This window comes from Agelaius tricolor, unplaced genomic scaffold (assembly GCF_023055355.1).
Source record: "Agelaius tricolor isolate 1412-34295 unplaced genomic scaffold, bAgeTri1.0.p SCAF_6, whole genome shotgun sequence".
NCBI lineage: Eukaryota > Metazoa > Chordata > Aves > Passeriformes > Icteridae > Agelaius > Agelaius tricolor.
The window spans coordinates 5,478,059-5,498,662 of NW_027269266.1; the positions used below are offsets into that span (position 1 = coordinate 5,478,059).

Genomic DNA, 20,604 nt, shown 5'->3' on the forward strand with positions numbered 1-20,604 from the left:
ACTTGACTCCTTTTCTTACTTAACAGCCGAGGTTGGCTCTGGCTCCTCAAGCCCTTTGTGTGCAGTTCATGGGTCACAGATCCCATGGGTGAAGGCAGGGTGGGGGATGCTCATTCTCACTCCCTCACATGCTGGGAGTGAGCAGCAGGCTGGCATGAACACCCCCTTTGGCACTAACAGAAGGTACCACCAGAGGTTTTCCTGCAGGAAAAGAGAGGATGGTGTTCTTGGTTTGGGAGTTGGGTGAGAACTTCTTTTCTATCTCCTGTTAACAGCACAGTTATGGCTATGGTTTGAGGCTAATTAAAGTGATGGCTTCAGTTATTTTTATAGTCTGAGATTAATTAAAATGGTGACTTTTGTGGATATCCCAGAACATTTTTTCTTCCTTTAAGCAGATCTCTCATTTATGTTATAAACTTTTACACTCTAGTCTTATACATCTTTAATGTGTTGTAAACTCCCCATAAACACTCAGTGACGTAAAAACAGGTGAAAAAGAACCCAAACTAATATGCATGAATATTTAACAAGAAAATGAATAGAAAATGTCTGTGATTTTCAATGCCTGAAAAAATAATGTGGAATTAAAGAGAAATTCCTCTCCTCTTTGAAATGGCCCCTTCTGCAAAGCACCATGTGTTCTTTGCTTTAACATGTTTTCACCCTGTTTGCATTTTGACTCTTGCTTGTAAATATGAGCTGCCTGGCATTGCCCAGAGGAAGGTGATCTATCATCTGCTTCCAGCCAGGGTTCCTGTCACTTGGTCATTCTGTACATATAAAATTTTATCTGAGCTCCACTGGCAGGAGATAAATGACCATGACAACAGGCTTCCTCTGATGCTTCAAATAATGAAGCCTCACAAATCAGGCAGAAGCCTCCTGCATGTCAAGACCAGGGTGCATGTGCGTTATTTCCAGCTATATGAGCAACCTTGGATGAACTCATTATTCTGCAGTGGGTAGTACAGATGTTACCATCCCACAAGATTTAATGCTTCCTCTGAGGAAAACTGCTTCTTTCACCTTGGTTGCCAGCTGGACCAGCTGTAAGGTTTATTGCTGGCTTTTGTTTTCTGTTTGCATGGTAGTTGCTAAGCCCTTTATTAATGCAGTCAGTACATTAAGGGTGTATTAAAACCTGAGAACTCATGAGAGGAAAACAGCTTAATAACCAGACAATGTGAAGAAATGGCATTGATGGGTTGGTGGTGGTGTTTTTTAAGTTAATATCCAGCACCAGTTATTACTTAATTAGCTAGGAAGCCATTATTTTGTTGCAAGAGAGTTTTACTTATGGAAAAGAATAAATTAAGATTATCTAAATCAATTTATACTAGGATTTTAATAAAATAAACAGAAAATATTAAATGGGGTTTTATTCAGTCTATTAATGAGGTATAAATGGCACTGAGACAGAGTCTTTTCTTTCATACTTCAATTATAAAGAATTATCTTTTTTTCCCTGAATGTCATCAAATCATGGGATGGTTTGGATTGGAAGGGACCAGCATGTACTAATCCAATAAGAAACCTTGACTTTAAAAATAGGGACAAGTGTAAACTTTTGGTTTCATCTCTTTCCAGAGTTTGCAGAAAGGCTGGATTAAAACTGAATTGAAAGAGGCTAAATTGAGGTATTCAAATAGAACACAAACTGGAAAGAAGAGGGAGTTGGGGATTTTTCTGTTCAGATTCCATGGCTTGGACCAGCACACTAGAACAAAATAACCTGGGATTTTGGGAAGTCAGGTACCCCCATGTGGACTGGAATTTTTCCCTCCTCCCTCCGGTACTTGCATCTCCAAGGGGGGCACTGTCAGGTTCATGAACTCTGCAAACCAATTCTCCAAACCTACCTCCTTTCCACAGCTGGTTTTGTCACTAGGGTGGTTATGTACCTGCTCCATGCCCTGGAGTTTGTATGTTTGCCACGTTCCTCTCTGGATCCATCCAAATGCATTATTGCATTATGCTTCTTAAAACCTCAGCCAAAGCCTCAGGAAAGGGAGGAAGTGCTCAGCCCACTCAGTGTGACACCTCATTGGCTGATATTAATTAAGAAGGAGAAGAGGGAGATTAGTGAAAGAGTTGTGAGTGAGGGTTAAGTGCCAGCAAAAGGAGCAGGAAGTAGATTAGGATGAAAAAGAGTAAGAGGCTAATTAGAGATCAGCAGCAGGGCTCATTAGGAGCTGGTGTGGGAAATGACCTTACCCAGATTGTTCCCTGGCAGCCTGGGAACCCAAAGCTGGTTGAAGCTGGTGGAATTTAAGACAAAAAGCTGATAAGCATCATCAGAAGGCAGAGACAAATACTAGAGAAAAGCTGGATGTCTTGCAGGGATGGATTGGGAAAAATTAATAGAAAAAAGAGAAAAATTAGGCACATGGTGACTCAGGGCAAGAATTTTTCATGTCTGTTTGAAGCTCAAAAGTTACAAATGTGTCAGCAAAGAAGATGGTGCCTGGGCATGCAACACTGATGTCTGCAAGCCGCCTACCTGCTGTGGAGTCATGGAAAAGGTGAATGCTCTTTTAGGATGCATCAGGCAAGGAATTTTCCATGGAATGGGAACGTGGCAGTTTCACTATAAAAACCAATTAGGACATCCTCAACAGCAGGGATGACCTGTAGTTCTGGTCATTTCTGTTCAGGAAGGAGTAACTGAATGTAAAACACCATTGCATCAAAGACTAAGTTGAAAAGCAACTTTGTCCTACAAAAGGGAGTTAAAATAATCTAGTTTATCTGACACGATGAGAGCTCTTGGGGACACATGATACTCTGACTAAAATGGAAATACTCATGATGAGTAGAAAACAGATTATTGGAACAACCCCAAAAAGGTGTAAATGGTAGTGACAGCCAGTACAGCTTCAAGTTGGAAGCAGCTTCTACCAGAAGAGCAAGACACCAGCAAGAATTACATCAGCAAACCCAATTATATTTAGAGGGTGTTTGTCAATATTTTGTAACACAAAATTTCCCGAAGCAGCAAGGGAGGATCTTCTCAGACCCAAAGGCTCTGTGTCCTTGCGTGTCCATAGGGCAGAGAGTGGGATGGACTGCTCAGTGCCAACCCAGCTTCCCAGTGCTGTTTGCAGGCACCTCTCAAAATCCCATGGAATGGACCTGATCATGTTTATTCATTCCAGCAACCTTTTGGAGAACCCATCAGGCCTGTTCTGTGTAGTGGAATTAAGACCAAATCTCTTGTTCATTTTCCCTCTAGTCACTGCTAAGTGATGCTGCCTCAGAGCACCCAGATTTATTTCTGCTCCACATAAAGTAAGCATGAAATTTATTACCAGTATCACACAGGGCAGAGACAAGCAGCACCATCAGAGTGGTTGCCTGAGAACAAGCCAGGATTGATTATTTTACAAGACAAGTTACATTTGAGGAAGTGAAGATTTGATTAAAAAATTAAATGCCTTGGGGAGGGTGAATAGCAGCATAAATCTGTTTGATGTTTATGTCAACAGGGTTGCCAAAGCAAACAGCACAAACATCTGTCCATAGCATCAGCTGGAAAATGCTGCAAATTGGGGAAACCTTTTAATTGTGAGCAGTGGTTCACGGATCTCCCCATGTCTTTATTTATTAGGCTGATAACATCACCCCAACATATGAACTTTATGCAGCACATATAAATAATTCATGGATTAGCAAATAAAGAGATCTGGAATCTGTACACAGAGATGGCTGTTGCCAATTATCTCACTTGTGCAGAGCCAGACCCTTTCAGCTCCCATCCCTTGCAGCTGCTCTTTTAAATCATTCATCAGTGCTTAAGAGATATGCTGGTGGCACTGGCAGAGAGTATTTGAATTTTCATTGTTTACACACTGTGAATTTAGCTTCTGGTCTGAAATTATCTGCAACATTGAAGCCTTTGAGAATATAGATGAGAAGAATAAGACAATTCCTCTTTTTATCCTTTTTAAACACTTCTATAATTTTGATTAACTTCTCTTCAATTTTACTTCATATTCTTTTTATAATCACTACTTTCATTTTAAAGTTATATTAACTGATATAATTCCCTATGCTGTTTAGATCATGAAAATGTCAGGAATACTCTGGAATATAAAAAGTATTACAAAACAAGTGTCTGGTACATATTTTCTTCAAGGTTGTAAAATGATTTTCCATTTTTAATTTAGAAATCTATACCTTACCTTACATCTAGAGTTGCTTCTTTCCGTTCACGTTTAAGCAAAACCCTCTTAGAAATAATAATAAAAGATGCTTAAAAATTGATCAAAAACCATGGCCAGTGCTTTTTGTTATCAAATTACTGAGGCACTGAGTTTCTGTGCCCATTCAGATCATGATGGGCAGCACTTCCTGGATGATAAATTTGCCTGTTGTCATTACAGCAATATAGCTCAATTTACTTCTTGCATGGATAATTACAGTAATGGTTTTAAAGTCAAAGGCCTTATGATAAACCCAGACTTTCATCTGTATTAATTGAAAATCTAATTGATGTAACTAGAGACTTGTGCAGCATTATTAACCATGCAGTTATCTCTGATGTACAGAGTGTGATATACACAGAAGTTCTGTCAATAGTTTTGCTCCTTTCTCTTAAGCTATCAATAAAGAAACATCATTCCAACTTCTGTCAGGATGCTGGAGCTGGCTGGTACAATGCTGGAGGCAGGAGAGGGGAGTGGAGCCTGCAATGGCATTCGAGCACAGCCCATCCCACTCACACAGGGATGCAGAGAGGGATAACAGGAGCCTGTGTGGTGCCACCTCTAAAAATTCTGGTGGAGGTGGCAGAGAACATCAGTGCCAGGTCCCACACCTTGGGGAGTGTCACAGCCCTGCTTGTAGCCACCCCTCTGGGGCAAGAAATCCAGCAGCATCATCTTCACCATGTCATGCAGAAAGTGGCCTGCCCCTGATTTTGGGAACAGTCATGAGGTTATAAAGTATGAGCTGGGTCTCTCTTACCTTTGCAAATCAGGGCAAAGCAGTTCAGTGTTGGGATCTGTAGCTTGTCAGACTGACCCCAAGAAATGTTAGAAAGTCTCTTTTCTCAGCCTGGTACTTGAAGAAGGAGTCAGAGCTCTTCATTTCTCAGTCTCAAGGTTGTTTATTGTATCTTATCTATAAAAAATTTTCTCCTGTCCTGCCGAGGTCCACTGAGCAGGACAGTTCCAGGCACTCTGCCTGCCCCTGGGGTGGTGTTATGTCTTTATACTAAAAACTACCTGTACAATGGTTACAGTTACTGTCCAATACCTATCACCTGTGTTAGACACTGAGCTGCTACTCTAAACCAATCTAAAAGTGCCAACATCACCCAGAAGATGAAGGCCAAGAAGAAGAAGGAGAAAGGCTGGACACACCCAGATCCCTCCATCTTGCCCCCTGAACCCCCATACCAGAAACCCCAAAATCTATTTTTCCACCCCCTGATAACTTCACTATTATTCTACCTAAACTGTTGTGGCTTGCTGATCTTCATCTAAGGTTGGTCATTTGCTCCACAGGTCATAATCAAAACCACAGGGGCATCCTGGGCTCTGTGCCAGGGTCTCTGAGACCCCTGGCAGGGGTCCTGGCTGTCCTGGGTCCTGACAGCTCAGTATCTGCTTTACTTTTTTTAAGTGGAGGGACAACTTTGTGTTTTATCCTTCAAGGAGCACAAGCGAGTTTTACCCTTCAAGGACCCCAGCACTGCCATGCTCTCAGGATCTCTGTGAGCAAGAGGCAGAGCAGTCACAAGGTTCCTGAGGAGGGCAGGTGCACACAGGGGGATGGATCATCAGTGCAGGTTAAAGAGCAGAATGTGCTGGGGCTCAGGAGTCCCCATCAAAGCCCCTTTGGATGGGCACTGGAGGAAGGAGGCAGAGCAGGGGATGTCCCCACCCTGCTTCTGTCAGCTCCCAGCAGCTCAGTGAACAAATCAGGTTTCCCTCTCAGATCCACACATGACAGTGGATGGCATTTAGCAGATGGCATGTGTAATGGGACTGTCACACCAACACGGGTTTAAAAATAAAGCTGGGGAGGCAGTTAATGAATGTACAATTCTCCTTTCAAGGAATTCTTTCTGTCCCTGTCAGGCATTAGGCACTCAACTTGTGAGTCTTGAAAGACTTCTGATGTGTGTGCATTAAAAGACACAGTCTAGCATGTAACTGGGTTGTTTTACTTTAAAAACTGGCACTGAAATAAGCAATTTATGTCATTCCTAAAAAATTGACTTTTTCTTCTTGATGACTTTCAGCCTGCTCACAAGTGAAGTGCATTCTCTAGCTGGAGTGTTATCACTGAGAATATTTAATATTAAGAGTAATCCTTTTCACAGAGATGATTCTACTCTGTAGTTGTCTGTCTTTATTATTTTTCCTTGTTTGTTAAAAAATAAAAATTAAGCAAGTAAAAAATCTACTTTTTCAAGGAGACTTGTTAATTTTTAATTACTTTTTTAAATTTCATATTACCTTAAACTGAATATCTTTATACAGGACTTTGCTTAAGAACATTGATTTGGGGAGATGGCACAGTAACAGGAGCAGTAGTTAGTAGAGAGACTAACACAATATATAATACATGTAACTTCCTAAACTACACACTAGAATTTCTCTTTATTTAATAGTTTCTCACAGCTTTTTCAATGCCAACACCAAAAAAGAATGGAAAAATATATAAGAAAATAAAAGGAGTATATGCATGGTATTTCTCTCTTTATCCCTTTCTTTTTGTTGGCATTTTGGTGTTAATTAAAGGACTGCTCTAGCTCCAACTGAAGCCATTTGGGAGGATTCCTTTTCTTTTCAGTGATGATTTTATCACACCCATGTTTATTAGGTTTCACTGCTTTTCCAGCAGTCTGGCTTCTGGGACTGCAGGGAAAAAGCAGGGCAGATTGATAAATAAATATGGTCAGCATATCAATGTATATCAGTAGGAGAAAGGTAAATTCAGCTAAATCCTGGTGAGCAAAGCTGTTTTCCTTAGTGCATTATAATTCACCTTCCTGCATTCTAAAAATTGGTGCTAACAAAAGAATTGGATTGTCACAGGAGGAGATTCTTGATTCCAAGGAAATAAAATCAGGTTGCCATAGTAGTCAGCTTAATTATAAATAAAATAATTTTCTGCCTTTTCTCTGTATAGGTAAGGTCTGGTTGTAACACTCTGCCTGCAATGGGATGTGGGTTCTTGGCAGCACAGGGAAAACCACTGACACAATTACAGCACCTTAAAGTGCTTTTCTTGCTCTCAAGAACTTATTTCATGCACCAAACCAGTGTGAATGGCTCACAGGAACCTGCTTTTGTTGCCATTTCTGTGCACACACCCAGTTAAAGCATTTCAGGGGATTGCTCTCAGCCAGCCCTACACACATTGCCATTGCACAAGTGATGATCCCACAGGATTTAGGATTTGTAGGTTGAATGGCTTCAGAAGGCAACTTAAAAGGGTTAAAATCTCAGGGAATGTCAGTCTCTTAAAGCTGTCTTACTTTTGAAGCTTAAAGAACATTGGGTTTGTTGATATTCAGTGTTCAGCTTTGGGTCCCTCACAAGAAAGACATTGAGGTGCTGGAACCTGTCCAGGGAAGGGCAGCAGAGGTGGGGAAGGGTCTGGAGCACAGGTCCTCTGTGAGGAGCAGCTGAGGGAGCTGGGGGTGTTTAGGAGAAGAAGAAGCTCAGGGAGATCTTATCACTCTCTACAACCTCCCTAAAGGAGGGTGCAGCCAGGTGGGGTTGATCTCTCCTCCCAAGAAACAAGTGATAGGGCAGAGGAATTGGCCTCAAGTTTCACCAGGGGAGGTTTAGATTGAATATTAGGAAAATTCTTTTCTCCAAAAGGTTTCCCAAGCATCAGAACAGGCTGGCCAGGGAAGTGATGGAGCCACCACTCCTGGAGGTATTTAAAAGATGAGTAAACGTGGCACTGAGGGACATGGTTTAGTGGGCTTGGCAGTGCTGGGTTCATGGTTGGACTCAGTCATCTTAGAGGTGTTTTCCAACCTAGATGATTCCAGGGGTCTCTGGTTCTGGGATCTTCCCACACACACGACCTGGGAGCCTCCTGGCCCCGCTGCTGGGATCTCTGCTGGGCACACACTTCCCCCCAGCTGCTCACACCTGCTGCTGTTGTACCACGTTACATTGTGGGGAAAGGGAAGGAAAGTGAGATATCCACTGTCTCTGAGGTGAAGAATTCACCATTTCATCACTGCAAGGCCACTTTCACCATCCTGAGCAGTATTGTCAGGCTGAAGGAAAAACATGCAAACAGATATGGGAGCAACATGTGAGTGGCTGTCCTGGGTCTGCCCACCTTGCCCCAGTGTCCTGTCTCCAAGAGCAGTCACCAGATGGCAACTGAAAAAAAAAAAAGAGAAGCTGACAACCATAATATGAGTTTGATCTCATGTACCATCCCATTTTTCTATCAATCAGCCACTTGATGGCTTTCTGAACAAGAAGATGAGCCTAGATCACTGTGCTAAGGACTAAAGCACCCTGCAGCACCCCCTGGTTAAAATTGTGGCATCCTGAGTGCTGCAGCATCCTGTGGCAGTGAATTGTGTGTTTCACTCATGTACACTGCATAGTAATGATAATCCTCTTTGTACAACACTGACTGGTTTCAATACCCAAATGCTGCATTTTAAGACAGAATATGTGGCCCTTTTTAGTGTGAGAGCCAAGCTGGTGTTTAATTCATTAAGAGAAAATAATATGCAAAACAGCAATATTTATCCATAGCATACAAAATGTAAATGCTTTGTGCTGTGATGTTTGGGTGTCATTAGAATAATTTTAAAGGCAAGTGATTTAATTGTGTTTGTGCTAATTATAATGTTTACAAATTAGGGAAAGATGCATTTAGTGGTCTGTTGGGAAAGAGCTTTGAAACCTCACATGTCTTTGAGTCTACAGGACTGTCATCTAGTCATAAACTCTTTCTAACACCAGTGTGATTTGCTTTTTAGATTACTCTTGCATGAAAAGCGAGTCTCAAGAGCCTTGAGCTCCATGGAATTCAAACCCAGGTTCACATGTGTGTGTGTGTGTGTGTGTGTTTTGACAGAAATTTAACCAAGTTCTTTTCTTCTCCTTTCCAAGGTCCCCGTGTCCCGATGGTGACTGTTCACAACACAACAGATGCACAGAGTAAGAATGGGCTTGAGCTTTGCAACTCTTCAGAGAAAAGCAGCCAGGCAGGACATTGAGATGTAGCTGCTCTTTGCTAAACTTGCACTCCTGGGGACCCCACACTCTGCCTAAATGCAAGTTTTCTGCAAGGCAGAGGGACTTGCAGAGCTGTTGTACTGCCATCACAACAGCTGCTGTTTGGGGTGAAAAGAATGGTTGGAGCATGTTTGTTATCCCCTGTCTCAAAAAAATGCATAATTCAAATCTCTCTTTTTTGTTAGTCTTGATTTTGTTTTGCATCTCATATATAAGAAATAAGATGAGATAAATGTAAGAAATATTTAGCCTAATCTGTGGTTTTAATAAAATCACTCTGATATGAATTACCAGAGATAATGCAGAGGAGGGAGCCCCACAAGTGGTGCCTCTGCCTGGTTCCCAGATCTGTCCATGGAGATTGTAGCACTCATTGTTTGGTAAAGCTTTGTCATGCTAATGATTTGCATCTACATCAGTGCAAAGCTGGAATCATTCCACAAACAGGTTTCTTCCCTCAAAACATTTGGCATTCTCTGTAGTCATTATCAGACTGGCAATGTAGAGTCTAAAAAGCCATGGAGCTTCTGGGGTTCCACTCTGGCAGAGTGTGGCACTGAGTCTCACATGAAACCAAGATTTATCTGTTCCCATCATTTGGATGGGAAAACATCATCTTCATTTTAACAAAGAATTTAACCCAGCCTTAACTGCAGTCAGGGACTTCAGGCCCTGATATGATCCAAGTATAAAGCAATACCTTTATTCTATTTCTATCTGTTTTACACACAGTCAATACCAGTTTATCAAGTAAAAGTTTTACTTATCTGGATTTACAGCAACTCACTGCTCTTGTCTCAAAAGAAAAAAAAAAAGAGAGTGAGCAAACCAAGAAATTTGGTTTCATATACTAAAGATTTACTGTGAAATGCTGACCTGCTTCATTTCCCACTGAAGGCAGGGAGTGTCACAGGAAAGGCTTTTGGCACAAGGTCAGGTCCTTCTTCGTCCCAGCAGAGCCTGAGTTTGGCAGTGCCCTCCCCAAGGGTAACCCCAGAGCAGCCCAGCTGATTTCCACAAGGCCCTTCAGCCAGGAGAGCTTCTTCACCCTGCAGCTCCAAAGTCAGTTTCTTTCTCCTCCACTTTAAATAAAACACCTGAATTTTACCATAGACATGGAGGTGTCTGAGTGGCTATACCAGCATGGGATAGTGCTCTCATGAGTGGTGTTACACCCTCCTCTACAGTTTTATAAAATACTTTTAGGTGAATAAAATGACAGACAATATAAAACAGAAACAGTAAATGGAGGGCTTTAAAAACTAAAACAAAACACACCAGGACTAGTTTAACTTTGACAGATGCATATGGGTAGCATCTATTACACAGAGAACTCAGTCTACTCATGTGCAGAACACATCCTCTACTGAAATTCATGATTTTCTGCATACAATTACCATTCCCCCTGGTTCTTTTCTTTTTTCCCCCTTCCTTCTTTTGCTTTTGAATAAAGGGCAACTGACAGTTGCATGTTACTGAATTTACTTATTTAATATGAGCCCATTACTCTATAAAAGGGAGTCTGCCTCTGTATTCTGCAATAATCTGATAATAGTGAGTTGCACTGAATATTAGAGAATGCTTACATTTAATTAAGCAATGACCATTTGTACTCCACAGACTCGAGCTCCCTGTGGTCCTAAAGCAAAAAGGAAAGTCCTTTAGGAGATATGCCAATCTTTTTATTTCCTCCACAGTCTTCCTGGCTTTCTGTGAAGGCAATTATATGAACAAATAAAAGGGCTTGACTAAATTCCCCTACGTGGCAAGCCCCTTTCTGCTGATAAAGCTACTTGTGTGTGCCATAATTAAATGAGAATCTTAATATTTAACTAAACGTAATAGGCTGTTGCTCTGCCACTTTTGTGGGAGCTGTGTCTTTGATAAAGGGCCAGGCTTTGCAGAAGCAGGGTGAATAGTCACTGAACCAATAACTACTGCTGAAAGATCTCTGAAATATATTAACTGGGAAGGGCAAGGTTTTGTCTGGCTGCCCAGCAGAGATGGGCAGTGAGAGCAGGATGGTCAGGTACCAGAATTGTTATTTGAGGAGCTGGGGTTACATATAAATTCATCAGTGTGTCTCAAAAGGGAAGTTACAGTCAGTGACACACACAATGGGATGTGAAATCCCACACCCTCCTGTGGTTCATGTGGCAGAGACAATGCCCTGGATCCCCCTGGTTCACACCCAGACTGATGCCAGGGCATGAGCACTCCCTAGACCAGGATTCCCTGAGCCCAGCCCTTGAATCCCCCCTCCATGGGCTCAGGAGCTTTGCCCACACATGGAGACATTTCCCACCACGTAAGACACCCAGCCTGAGGTGTCCCCTACAGAGGAGCCCTTTCCCTGCCAGCTGGGAAGGATTTATTCTTTCTGCTGCTGGAGGGGGCTGCTTTTTCTAGAAGAGGTTCAGCAGGTAGAGCACATGGCCAGGATGAGGGGATAGAAGTTAAATCTCAGGAAGGAAGAAGGAATCCTCTATTTGTGATCCAGACAGTCCTTGGGTCAGACACACAAGCAAAATGAATAATTTTGAAACACTCCAAAAGTCAAGACTGCTGCAAAACCTGATATTACAGGTTTGTATGGGCTTTCTCCACTCTCCTGTCTCCATGGCTTTCCCTCCCATGGATTTTTTCTTGCACAGCAGCACAGCTTTGGCTGAAGCCCTCCATAGTCTCCTCCCCTTCCTAGTTATTATCTATAATTGGGACACAGCCTTGAGGACCTCTTCACTTGAGATCTATCTTGGCATGCTGGGTGGATGTCTGACTGGGACCCATGGTGGTGTCCCAGGTCACCTTCCCACCTCCTGCAAATCAGCTGAATGTCTCTGATTTCAGGACTATAGCTCTTTGCCAATGCAGAACTTGGAAGGGGTTTCAAAGATTTAAGTGAATTAGACTTCTGTGAGGACTAGAAGGAAATCCATTTGTAAGGAAACTTGTTTTGTATATATCAAGGTGACTATAAAATGTTAAAATGCATTTTCACAAACTGTGCCAAAAGTTTCTGTGATCTTGTCCTGTTCTTCTTTCAGAAATTTTTGAGCTGGAGGTAAATGAAAATGTGCAGCTGGCTGTAAATGACAGGCAAATGCCTAAGGTAGAATACATGGAAATCAAGATAGATGATTACAGTAAGTAGCACCTTTCTTCTCACTTATTTTTCTCTTTCACTGCTGTAGCTGTGAAATGATACAGCCATCCTGACTAGACTGGCAGAAGGAAAAATGACTTTGACTCTCAATAAACTCACACAGTTTGCAAAGCACTCTCCTGGAATGTGCTACATAAGGAGGTTATTACAGAGGCAGAATTTGATGAGATCTCAGCTGAAGAAAGGCAAAATGATAGGGTTGGATTTTGTTTTTTCCTCTTAAAACTTCCTCTGTGAAGAAAAGGCCACTCTAGGAAATGACATGGTGGGGTGCCCCATTGTTGGAAGCTTTTGCCCTGGGTGTGTGTGTGTCATTTGAAATGGGTTTGGAGTGGGATAATGTGTGTGATTGCTGCCTACAGCCATGGCTGCCTCTCAGTGCACAATCTGAGCTCCAGTGAATGAGGATGACTCTTGCATCCTTTGGAGTCACTCAGGATTCTTCAAAAAAGCCATGACTTGGGAGGGTTTAAAAAAATTAAAAAAAAAAAAAGGAAAAACAAACAAACAAAAAAACTCTTTATGAGGAAAGACAAAGGAAATTTCACCTGGAGTAAAGAAAGCAAACACTTACAGCAGTTTGCACCTGCAGCTGGTGTGCTATTTCTACCACTTGTATAATCATTCCCCATACACATATATATATATATATATATATATATACATATCCCAAAGAGATATATACATATCCCAAAGAGGGAGAGAAAAGCCTGGTGGCAAACGGCCAAAGGGTCAGCCTGTCTCTGTAGTTGTACCTGAAACAACCTAACAAAACCATCTCCCCTGGCTGTAAGCAGATACCTTATCCCCATATGGGGAAAATCCACATACTCAGAGATGCACAAAGACTCCCCCAAATCCCAGCCTGCATGTATGGTGGCAACTCTAGAACAAAACCCCAAAGACTCTGGGTTCAAAGTGTGGCCCATAATGTTTCCCATGCCAGGAAGGAGTGCATTTCTCAGGCCAGAGGAGTGAAGTGAAAGCAGCAAGATGTGCTGGGGGCAGGTTACTGATTGCAGCCATTTCCAGAAGTTATAAAATGAGAAACAAAGGCTGAGAGATGGCTGCCATTTGAAAAGGGTAACAATGGCCCTAAAATGTTCTGTTTGCCACATGGGCATAAGGAACATAAACCAGTGCATAAAATAACAGGAACAGACGTGCACTTCCAAGTTTTATGGACAGGAAAGGATGGATAAAGAACCCATATTTCCCCCATGAGCCAGCTCATGTGAGACTGGAAGTTTATTCAGGATAACTCAGCTTGATACTAAATTTTTTAAATACCGGCCTCATTGCAATTCTTCTCATTTAACCAAAAATATACTTGTGTGTATATATATAATAAATACAAACTGGCCATTCTGCTGTGCCATCCCTGTGTTTCCAAAGCTTTGGGCTGAGCAGCCTGGGGAACACTGCACGTAGCACTTTGTAATATTTAAAGTCAATCCATGGCCTTTTTGGCTGTCCCTGGGCCATTGATCCAATTTGCAGCTATTAGCATTCAGATGGAATAACTAATTAGGCAGAGTGTCAGGCAACGATTGCAAAGCAAGCCACTTAAACCGTGCTGCTAATCTGTGTATTAATCTACTGAAAATGCTCCTAACACCGATTTAATTGCTGGGTTTTTGCTAATCTAGATTGTAGTTAACGTTTCAAAAATAAATGTGCCGCTGTTGATGCAGAGATGGTTTTTATGGAGGCAATTTTGGCTATTGATACAAAGCCACAGAAATGACATTCAGTTAAAAGAAGCTTTAGTGATCACAGCCCTCCTTTACATTGGTTCTGCACCAGTGTAACTTGGGCTTCAGCACCTTTGCCTCCCATTTTAAACAAAATTTAACCCTTTGGAAGTTAGGATTCAAATACTTGTTTCTCCCTCTGTCCTCACACCATTATAGCAAAATAATTCTATTTCTCCCCCAGCCACCATACTTAATTGGGTTTTAAATTACCATTTTCATTGCCAATTTTCCTCCCTCTCTGCTGCCCTGAAATATTGATTTCTGTCTGCATCACTCATCCAGCTGCCAAAAAAGGAAAATTGTAGCTATTGACAGATGTTAATTGAACGCTGTAAAAGTGATGCATGACTGAGCAGCTTGCACTGTACTCCCCATTTACATTTCTTGTCACCTCAGCTATCACAATATGGGTCTTTTCTTTGGCAACATCTGTGTTTCTAAGGTGATATTCTCCACAGCCTCTGAAGAAATGCCATTTTGCTCCTACTTATCTGTGGCCAAAACACCAGAAAAATCTTTTGGAATCATGTCAGCATTGCCATATCGAAGATATCTTGTTAATTGTTCTTTTTTTTTGCTTAGGATTGCCAATGCAGATCTTAAAGCCAGCAACCTTTGCCGACACCGCTCACTACCCCTTGCTTTTGGTTGTGTAAGTTCTCTCTTGTCCTTTCTTTCTGCTCACATTATCAGGGCAGCTTGCAAACCTTGGCCATGATCAGAAACCTTTAAGATATGTTTTGTACAAGGAACGCCAGAGTCCAGCACAGTGGTTCCTACCCCATCTCACTTCACAGCTGGGAGAGGCCAGATGTACATTCCTTCTTTCCCATGTTTGAGCCAAGGTTTTCAGCTCTCAGGAGGGCACCCTGTTGAAATCCTGCAGAGCAAATTTGGGATTTTGTGAGGGCGTTTCATGCACACTTCAATCACTTGTGGGGCATCAATGGGAGGAGGAGGAATGCAAGATGAATTTTGGCTTGCTGTCCCAGTGCTTAGGGCACCCACCTTGTGATTAACAGGAAATTTTAGAGTGGAATTCAGTCAGCCTTACTAAAGCTTAAATTTTAGGTGCCTTCATGCAGAAATCATCCCCTTTTAAGTGCTGGTGTTCGCTGAAGTGACAGTAAAGAGAGAGCTGGAAACCTTTGAATATCTCCACAAAGTTAGCATTTCTATTAAATAGGTAGGTTTTCCTCCTGGCAGGCAGAGCAGATGGGTATTTCTTTATGCAACATTTAGAAACAATAATACACATTACTGAGTGGGGTTTTTTTGGCAATTTGGAAAGAAACTGTGGGAGGGAATTCACTGACCTTGGAAGAACCCGTTTGGCCCTGGCTGCATCCCAGTGCATCATTTGCTGCCTGCCAGGGAACACCCCATGAGAGAAAAGCCTCATGCAGGAGGGATGAATGCCTGCTGAATGCCTGTGCCACCCTGCACAACTCTCCATGGAGGACAAAGCCGCTGCAGGGAGCGTGTCACTACATCATGGAATTACTGCAGAGAAAACCTGCTTCATTTCCAAAGTGCTGGAGGAAGATTGGCTCTCATCAAGCACCCAGCACTTGATTGGGTTGCCCCTGGAGCTGGGTGGGCCAGGGTCTCACTTGGATAAATACAAATTACTGGAGACACATGTGCATTGAAGTCCTGCAGGGAAGTGCCTAATGTCTCTGAGAACTCCAAAAATGACCAAAAAAATGGATAAAAATGCCAGTGGCTCTACACCTAAAATTATTGCTCAAAGTCATCATCATCATTATCATCATCCCTTGTTTTTCTGAGCTGCCTGGCTGAAGTAGGGTCTGTATTTCTCAAGACAGTTCCCCTGTACAGGATCAGATCCTAAGCAGAAAGATGAAGAGAAGGCCTTGCCCACTCCTTTCCCCTTCTCAATTTTGAGCCAAATTGGGCATTATTAAGTTATTTTTTATAACTCCAGAAGAGTCCCTTCCCTCTGTAGTTGTGTGAGGCAGTGATGACAGAACCACTTCAGCCGAAATTAAAAAAGAGCTTTGGGGAATGTAGAAAACAAATATACATTAGAGCAGGCATAAAAAAGGGAAAACTCAACTGATACCTGGTTACTCACAGGGGGAATCCTGACCAGCTAGAGATGTGCTTGCAGGTGTGGTTCAAACCTCAGCTTAGGGGCTGCTGTGCACAGAGGGAGGAAGAAACCAACCCGCAGCTTCCACCCAGCCTCAAAACCCACCCCACACAATCATCCTCCTGCACACCATTGTGAGAGACAACTGCTCACTTTGAAAATTTAAAAAGGTTTATTAAACCTTAACAAAAATACAACAAAGGACTACATAAGGAAAAATCTGCAGTGTTGGGAACTGCCCTCTTGGATACCACATGGCCAGTTCATCTTCAAGATGAATGCTCAGGCTTTTATACCCCTGGGGGTTGCATCAGCCAGCCCTGGCCCCTCCCAAGGTCTGTCAGACAGCTCTTCTTTGCCATTTATCAGTGGAAACTGCTTTCTTGTCACTGGATTGGAGGTCAGGTGTTGCCATGCCTCACCTCCTAAGCTCCAAGCTTTTCCATTCCCCACTGCCCCAGGTAAGGGACACACGTGCAGCCTTCTTTGTACCTGTCCTGGACAGCCCAGGCTGTCTGATGGCAACAATACAGGGGGGAAAGGGAACTACAGGGAGAACAGAGGACATCTAAACTACAATAACATAACTATGTTATAAATGGTGTTCAATTTGTGTTAAATTAGGGCTGAGGTGAGAATTGTTGTTTTGGGGTGGGTTGATGAATATTTGTTGTGGGTCCTGGGGAGGGGAGATCCAGGGTTTGGTGGGGGTGATGGTCAAAGGGGGCGGGAGGTGATTGAACAGGGGACTTGACCAATTATTTGATGCCCCAAGAAAATGATTGGTCCAGAAGGAATATCGATATCGAAGGAATATCCAATGAGAGCGCCAGAAAACAACCAATCAATGCATAGATCCAAAACCCACCAATCCTGGACCTGAGAGGGGTTACAAAAATGAGGGTTTTGGTTGAGTTTGGGGTTTTTCTCCTTCTGAGGAATTTACATTTTGGGGGAGAGCCCAGCATGTTTGGGACGCGTTGTTATTTTTGGCTTGTTGCATGGGAGTTTGAGCTTATCTCAAACTCTCCGTGCCCTGTAGTTGGTTCTAATAAACAAGAGCCTTTTTCTTCTTGAAGTCTGGCCTCGTTTGATTTTATAACAACTACACATCACTGAAGCTTTTCTTAATATTCACAAAATAGTTATCTTCTAACTGCAAGAGCAAATCATCTCATTATCCATCTACAACACCATCCTTGAGGAGACTGGTGTCCCTTTCCAGAAACCTGTGTCACCTCACCCTGCCCCATGGGGCTCTGGGTGCCCACCCACGGCAATCCCCCAGCCCTGGGGAGGGTGTTGGGTGCTGTTCCCTTTCCTTGATGCCCGTTTCTGTTCCAGGGATGGCACACCTGGCAGCCAGATTGTCACGGAGAGGTTTGAGGTGACGTGGGAGAGCGTCATGGTCAGCTCCCACAGCGCCATCGTGCTCAAGTTCGACGGGCGCGGCAGCGGCTTCCAGGGCGCCAAGCTGCTGCACGAGGTCAGGAGGAGGCTGGGCCTTCTGGAAGAGAAGGATCAGCTGGAAGCTGTCAGGTGAATGGCACTGTTATTGAAGGAATTCATTGGGATAATTGTTACCGTTATATTTTCTGGAAAAATCTCCTTGCCCAGGATTCTTCTCCTGGGAAGCCTCAGAGAAAAAGGAAAACAATATTATCTCTGAGAAGCCTCAGAGAAAAAGGAAAACAATATTATCTCATTTGTTCCTCCTGTGTTTTGCTGCTTTGGAATGTGGGTTAGACATTGTTTACCAACAATGTTTCTTTGGTTTCATGTGAATTGTTTTTACTTAATAACCAATCACCACCCAGCTGCGTTGGGGCTCTGGAGAGAGACACAAGTTTTTCATTATTATCTTTTAGCCTTCTCTCTTTATCCTTTCTCTATTCTTTAGCATAGTTTTAGTATAGCATTCTTTAATATAATATAGTAACATAAAATAATAAATTGGCCTTCTAAGAACATGGAGTCAGAGTCTCAATTCCTCCTCCATCCGGGGAACCCCAAAAATACCACAGATGATTAATCCAAGACTCATTAGTCCTGGCTGCTTTAATGGTTTGTAGGGTAGAGCAGGGAGATGATGTTGTACAATCACAAGTGCATGTGAGAGGGAGCTCATGTCAACCAGAGCAGAGGGAGAAAAACAAGCCTTAAAGAGAGCTAAATTAGAGCACACTTATCTGTATCACATGTTCAAAGCCTATTTATTTTTATCTCTGTAGAGTCATACAGCTACAAACAAGGAAGCTTGCATATCTGTTCCTACATTAATCTTTTGCTTGCCTGGTATTTGGAAAAAATCCGTCTTTAAATCCTTAAACTTTTTAAGCAGAATAACCAGGGCAAAACCCTAAATGTCAAGTCCTGTCATATTGTTAGATTTATTCTGCACATAATCACGTTAAAACCACTATCAGAGTATTGCAATAGCTGTGCAATAGCTTATTATGGCTTCCAGAGGTAGTGCAGGTTATTTGTTGCCATTGCTTGGTCAAATCCAACACAAGAGGTTGCAAGATTAAATCAGAGAGATCCATGTGAAAGCAGCTTGGTGTGATTTAGATTGTCTGTGTCAAGGGGAAAGGGCTTTAAACTGAAAAGGGGCAGGTTTAGATTAGATTTTGGGAAGAAATTCTTAAGTGAGAGGGTGTGAGAACTGGCACAGCCTGCCCAGAAAATCTGTGGGTGCCCCATCCCTGGAAGTGTCCAAGGCCAGGTTGGATGGGGCTTGGAGTAACCTGGGATAGTGGAAGGTGTCCTTGCCCATGGCAGAGAAGTTAGAACTGGATGAGCTTTAAGGTCCCTGTCAACTCAAACCATTCTATGATTTTTTTTTTTTCTGGGGCCTGTTTAATTTAAAGCTGATTAAAATCACACTGGTTTTGCTCTTAAAGAGAAAAATATTTTTAACCCATTGCTTTTCCTCTCTCATGTTCTAGGACAATGCTGCAGGAGCATTTCATTGATAAAACGAGAGTCGGTGTGTTTGGGAAGGTAATGCTGTGACATTGCTCCTCTGTGCTGTCCCAGCTGCCTGATATGGCTAAACAGCTGAGTTAAACCCTGACTTACTGAATATATCAGTGGTGACTTTTTATTATTATTTATTTGTGGGATAGACTGCACCTTGCCCAGTGCTGTTAAAGGTGGAGGCCTTCATTTCACCAATGTACTCATCAATGACTTCTTTTAAATTAACTTCCAAGTGCAAAACATGACTATTGTTCAGAAAACATCATCAGGCTGATTTGCCATGTGTGCCTGGCTGGGAAACAGCCACTGTAAAGTACAAACAGTTTGAGATGAGAGTGGGACTGCGAGTGGAAATTGTTTACTTGAGAGACAAGGGCTTGGAGTGGGTGAGGAGAGCTGCACGTAGAGCAGCATCTCTGCAGGGAATTGTCAACAGGCTGGCAGCAGACACTGAAATTGTGATGCTCATTTTAAGTAGAGAAAGTCTGTAAGAGAAAGTAAACATTTTGGAGAGGTAACAGATCTGGTTAGAGCTACAGCTGTAAAGTGAGATGAAAAAGGCCAGCTCTTGGGCACACAACCCTCCTGCCTCCAGGAGAGTGCCAGCCACGTGAGCAGGGAGATGTCCCTTGGTTTGTGTTTCTCCAGGGCAAGATGTTAAAGGCTCTGTAATGGCCAAGCATTTGGTGCAAGGTCTCAGCTGCCCTGTTTCTGTACCCAAAAGCAGCTGTGCCTCCCAGCAGGATCAGTGACACCCTTGTCCTGTTTCTGTTCCAGGATTATGGTGGTTACCTCAGCACTTACATGCTTCCAGCTGGTGAAGACAACCAGGTGTTCACCTGTGGAGCTGCTCTTTCCCCAGTGACAGACTTCAGACTCTATGGTAAATCCCATTCCTCAGCCCACAGATCCCCCTTCTGACCACAAGGGATGTTTCTTCCCTATCCTTTCCCAATTGCCATTTTTCTTTCCCAAGATCATGCTTATTTTTTATTCTGTGTCTTTTTAGGAGTAGCCATACACCTTTTTTTCCCCACTAAAGCAATTTAACTGCTCCAGTGGGACCAGCCATGTAGTTAGAGCAATCAAATCACTTTATCAGTCCTTTTAAATAAAGGAGAATTGTCTTTAAGCCCCTCCAGCCTTTGCCACCAACCACCCCCAGTGCCTTGAACATGCTTCCTTCCTGCCTGGAGCACCCATCCGTGCAAGCTGAGGTCCAGTCTGCCGGGCCCATCCTGCCTCTGACCACAGCACTACCCTGCACATGGGGGTCCTTTTGCTCAGGGATAGCAGTTCCCTTTGCACTTAGTGCCAGTGACAAACAGGGGGCTGCCAGGGAACTCAGTG

At 42.8% G+C, this 20,604-nt stretch overlaps 1 protein-coding gene across 4 annotated transcripts in view; it reads left to right on the forward strand.

Moving 5' to 3' along the window:
• DPP6 (dipeptidyl peptidase like 6) overlaps positions 1–20,604 on the forward strand; it is a 568,804-nt gene that overhangs the window by 542,089 nt on the left and 6,111 nt on the right. For all 4 annotated transcript variants that reach the window (XM_071428575.1, XM_071428576.1, XM_071428573.1 and 1 more), the window contains exons 17-22: positions 9,108–9,155; positions 12,281–12,379; positions 14,739–14,808; positions 17,617–17,811; positions 19,221–19,275; positions 20,032–20,137. In XM_071428575.1, the coding sequence (XP_071284676.1) occupies positions 9,108–9,155; positions 12,281–12,379; positions 14,739–14,808; positions 17,617–17,811; positions 19,221–19,275; positions 20,032–20,137 (573 nt within the window). The remainder of the gene's footprint in view (positions 1–9,107; positions 9,156–12,280; positions 12,380–14,738; positions 14,809–17,616; positions 17,812–19,220; positions 19,276–20,031; positions 20,138–20,604) is intronic.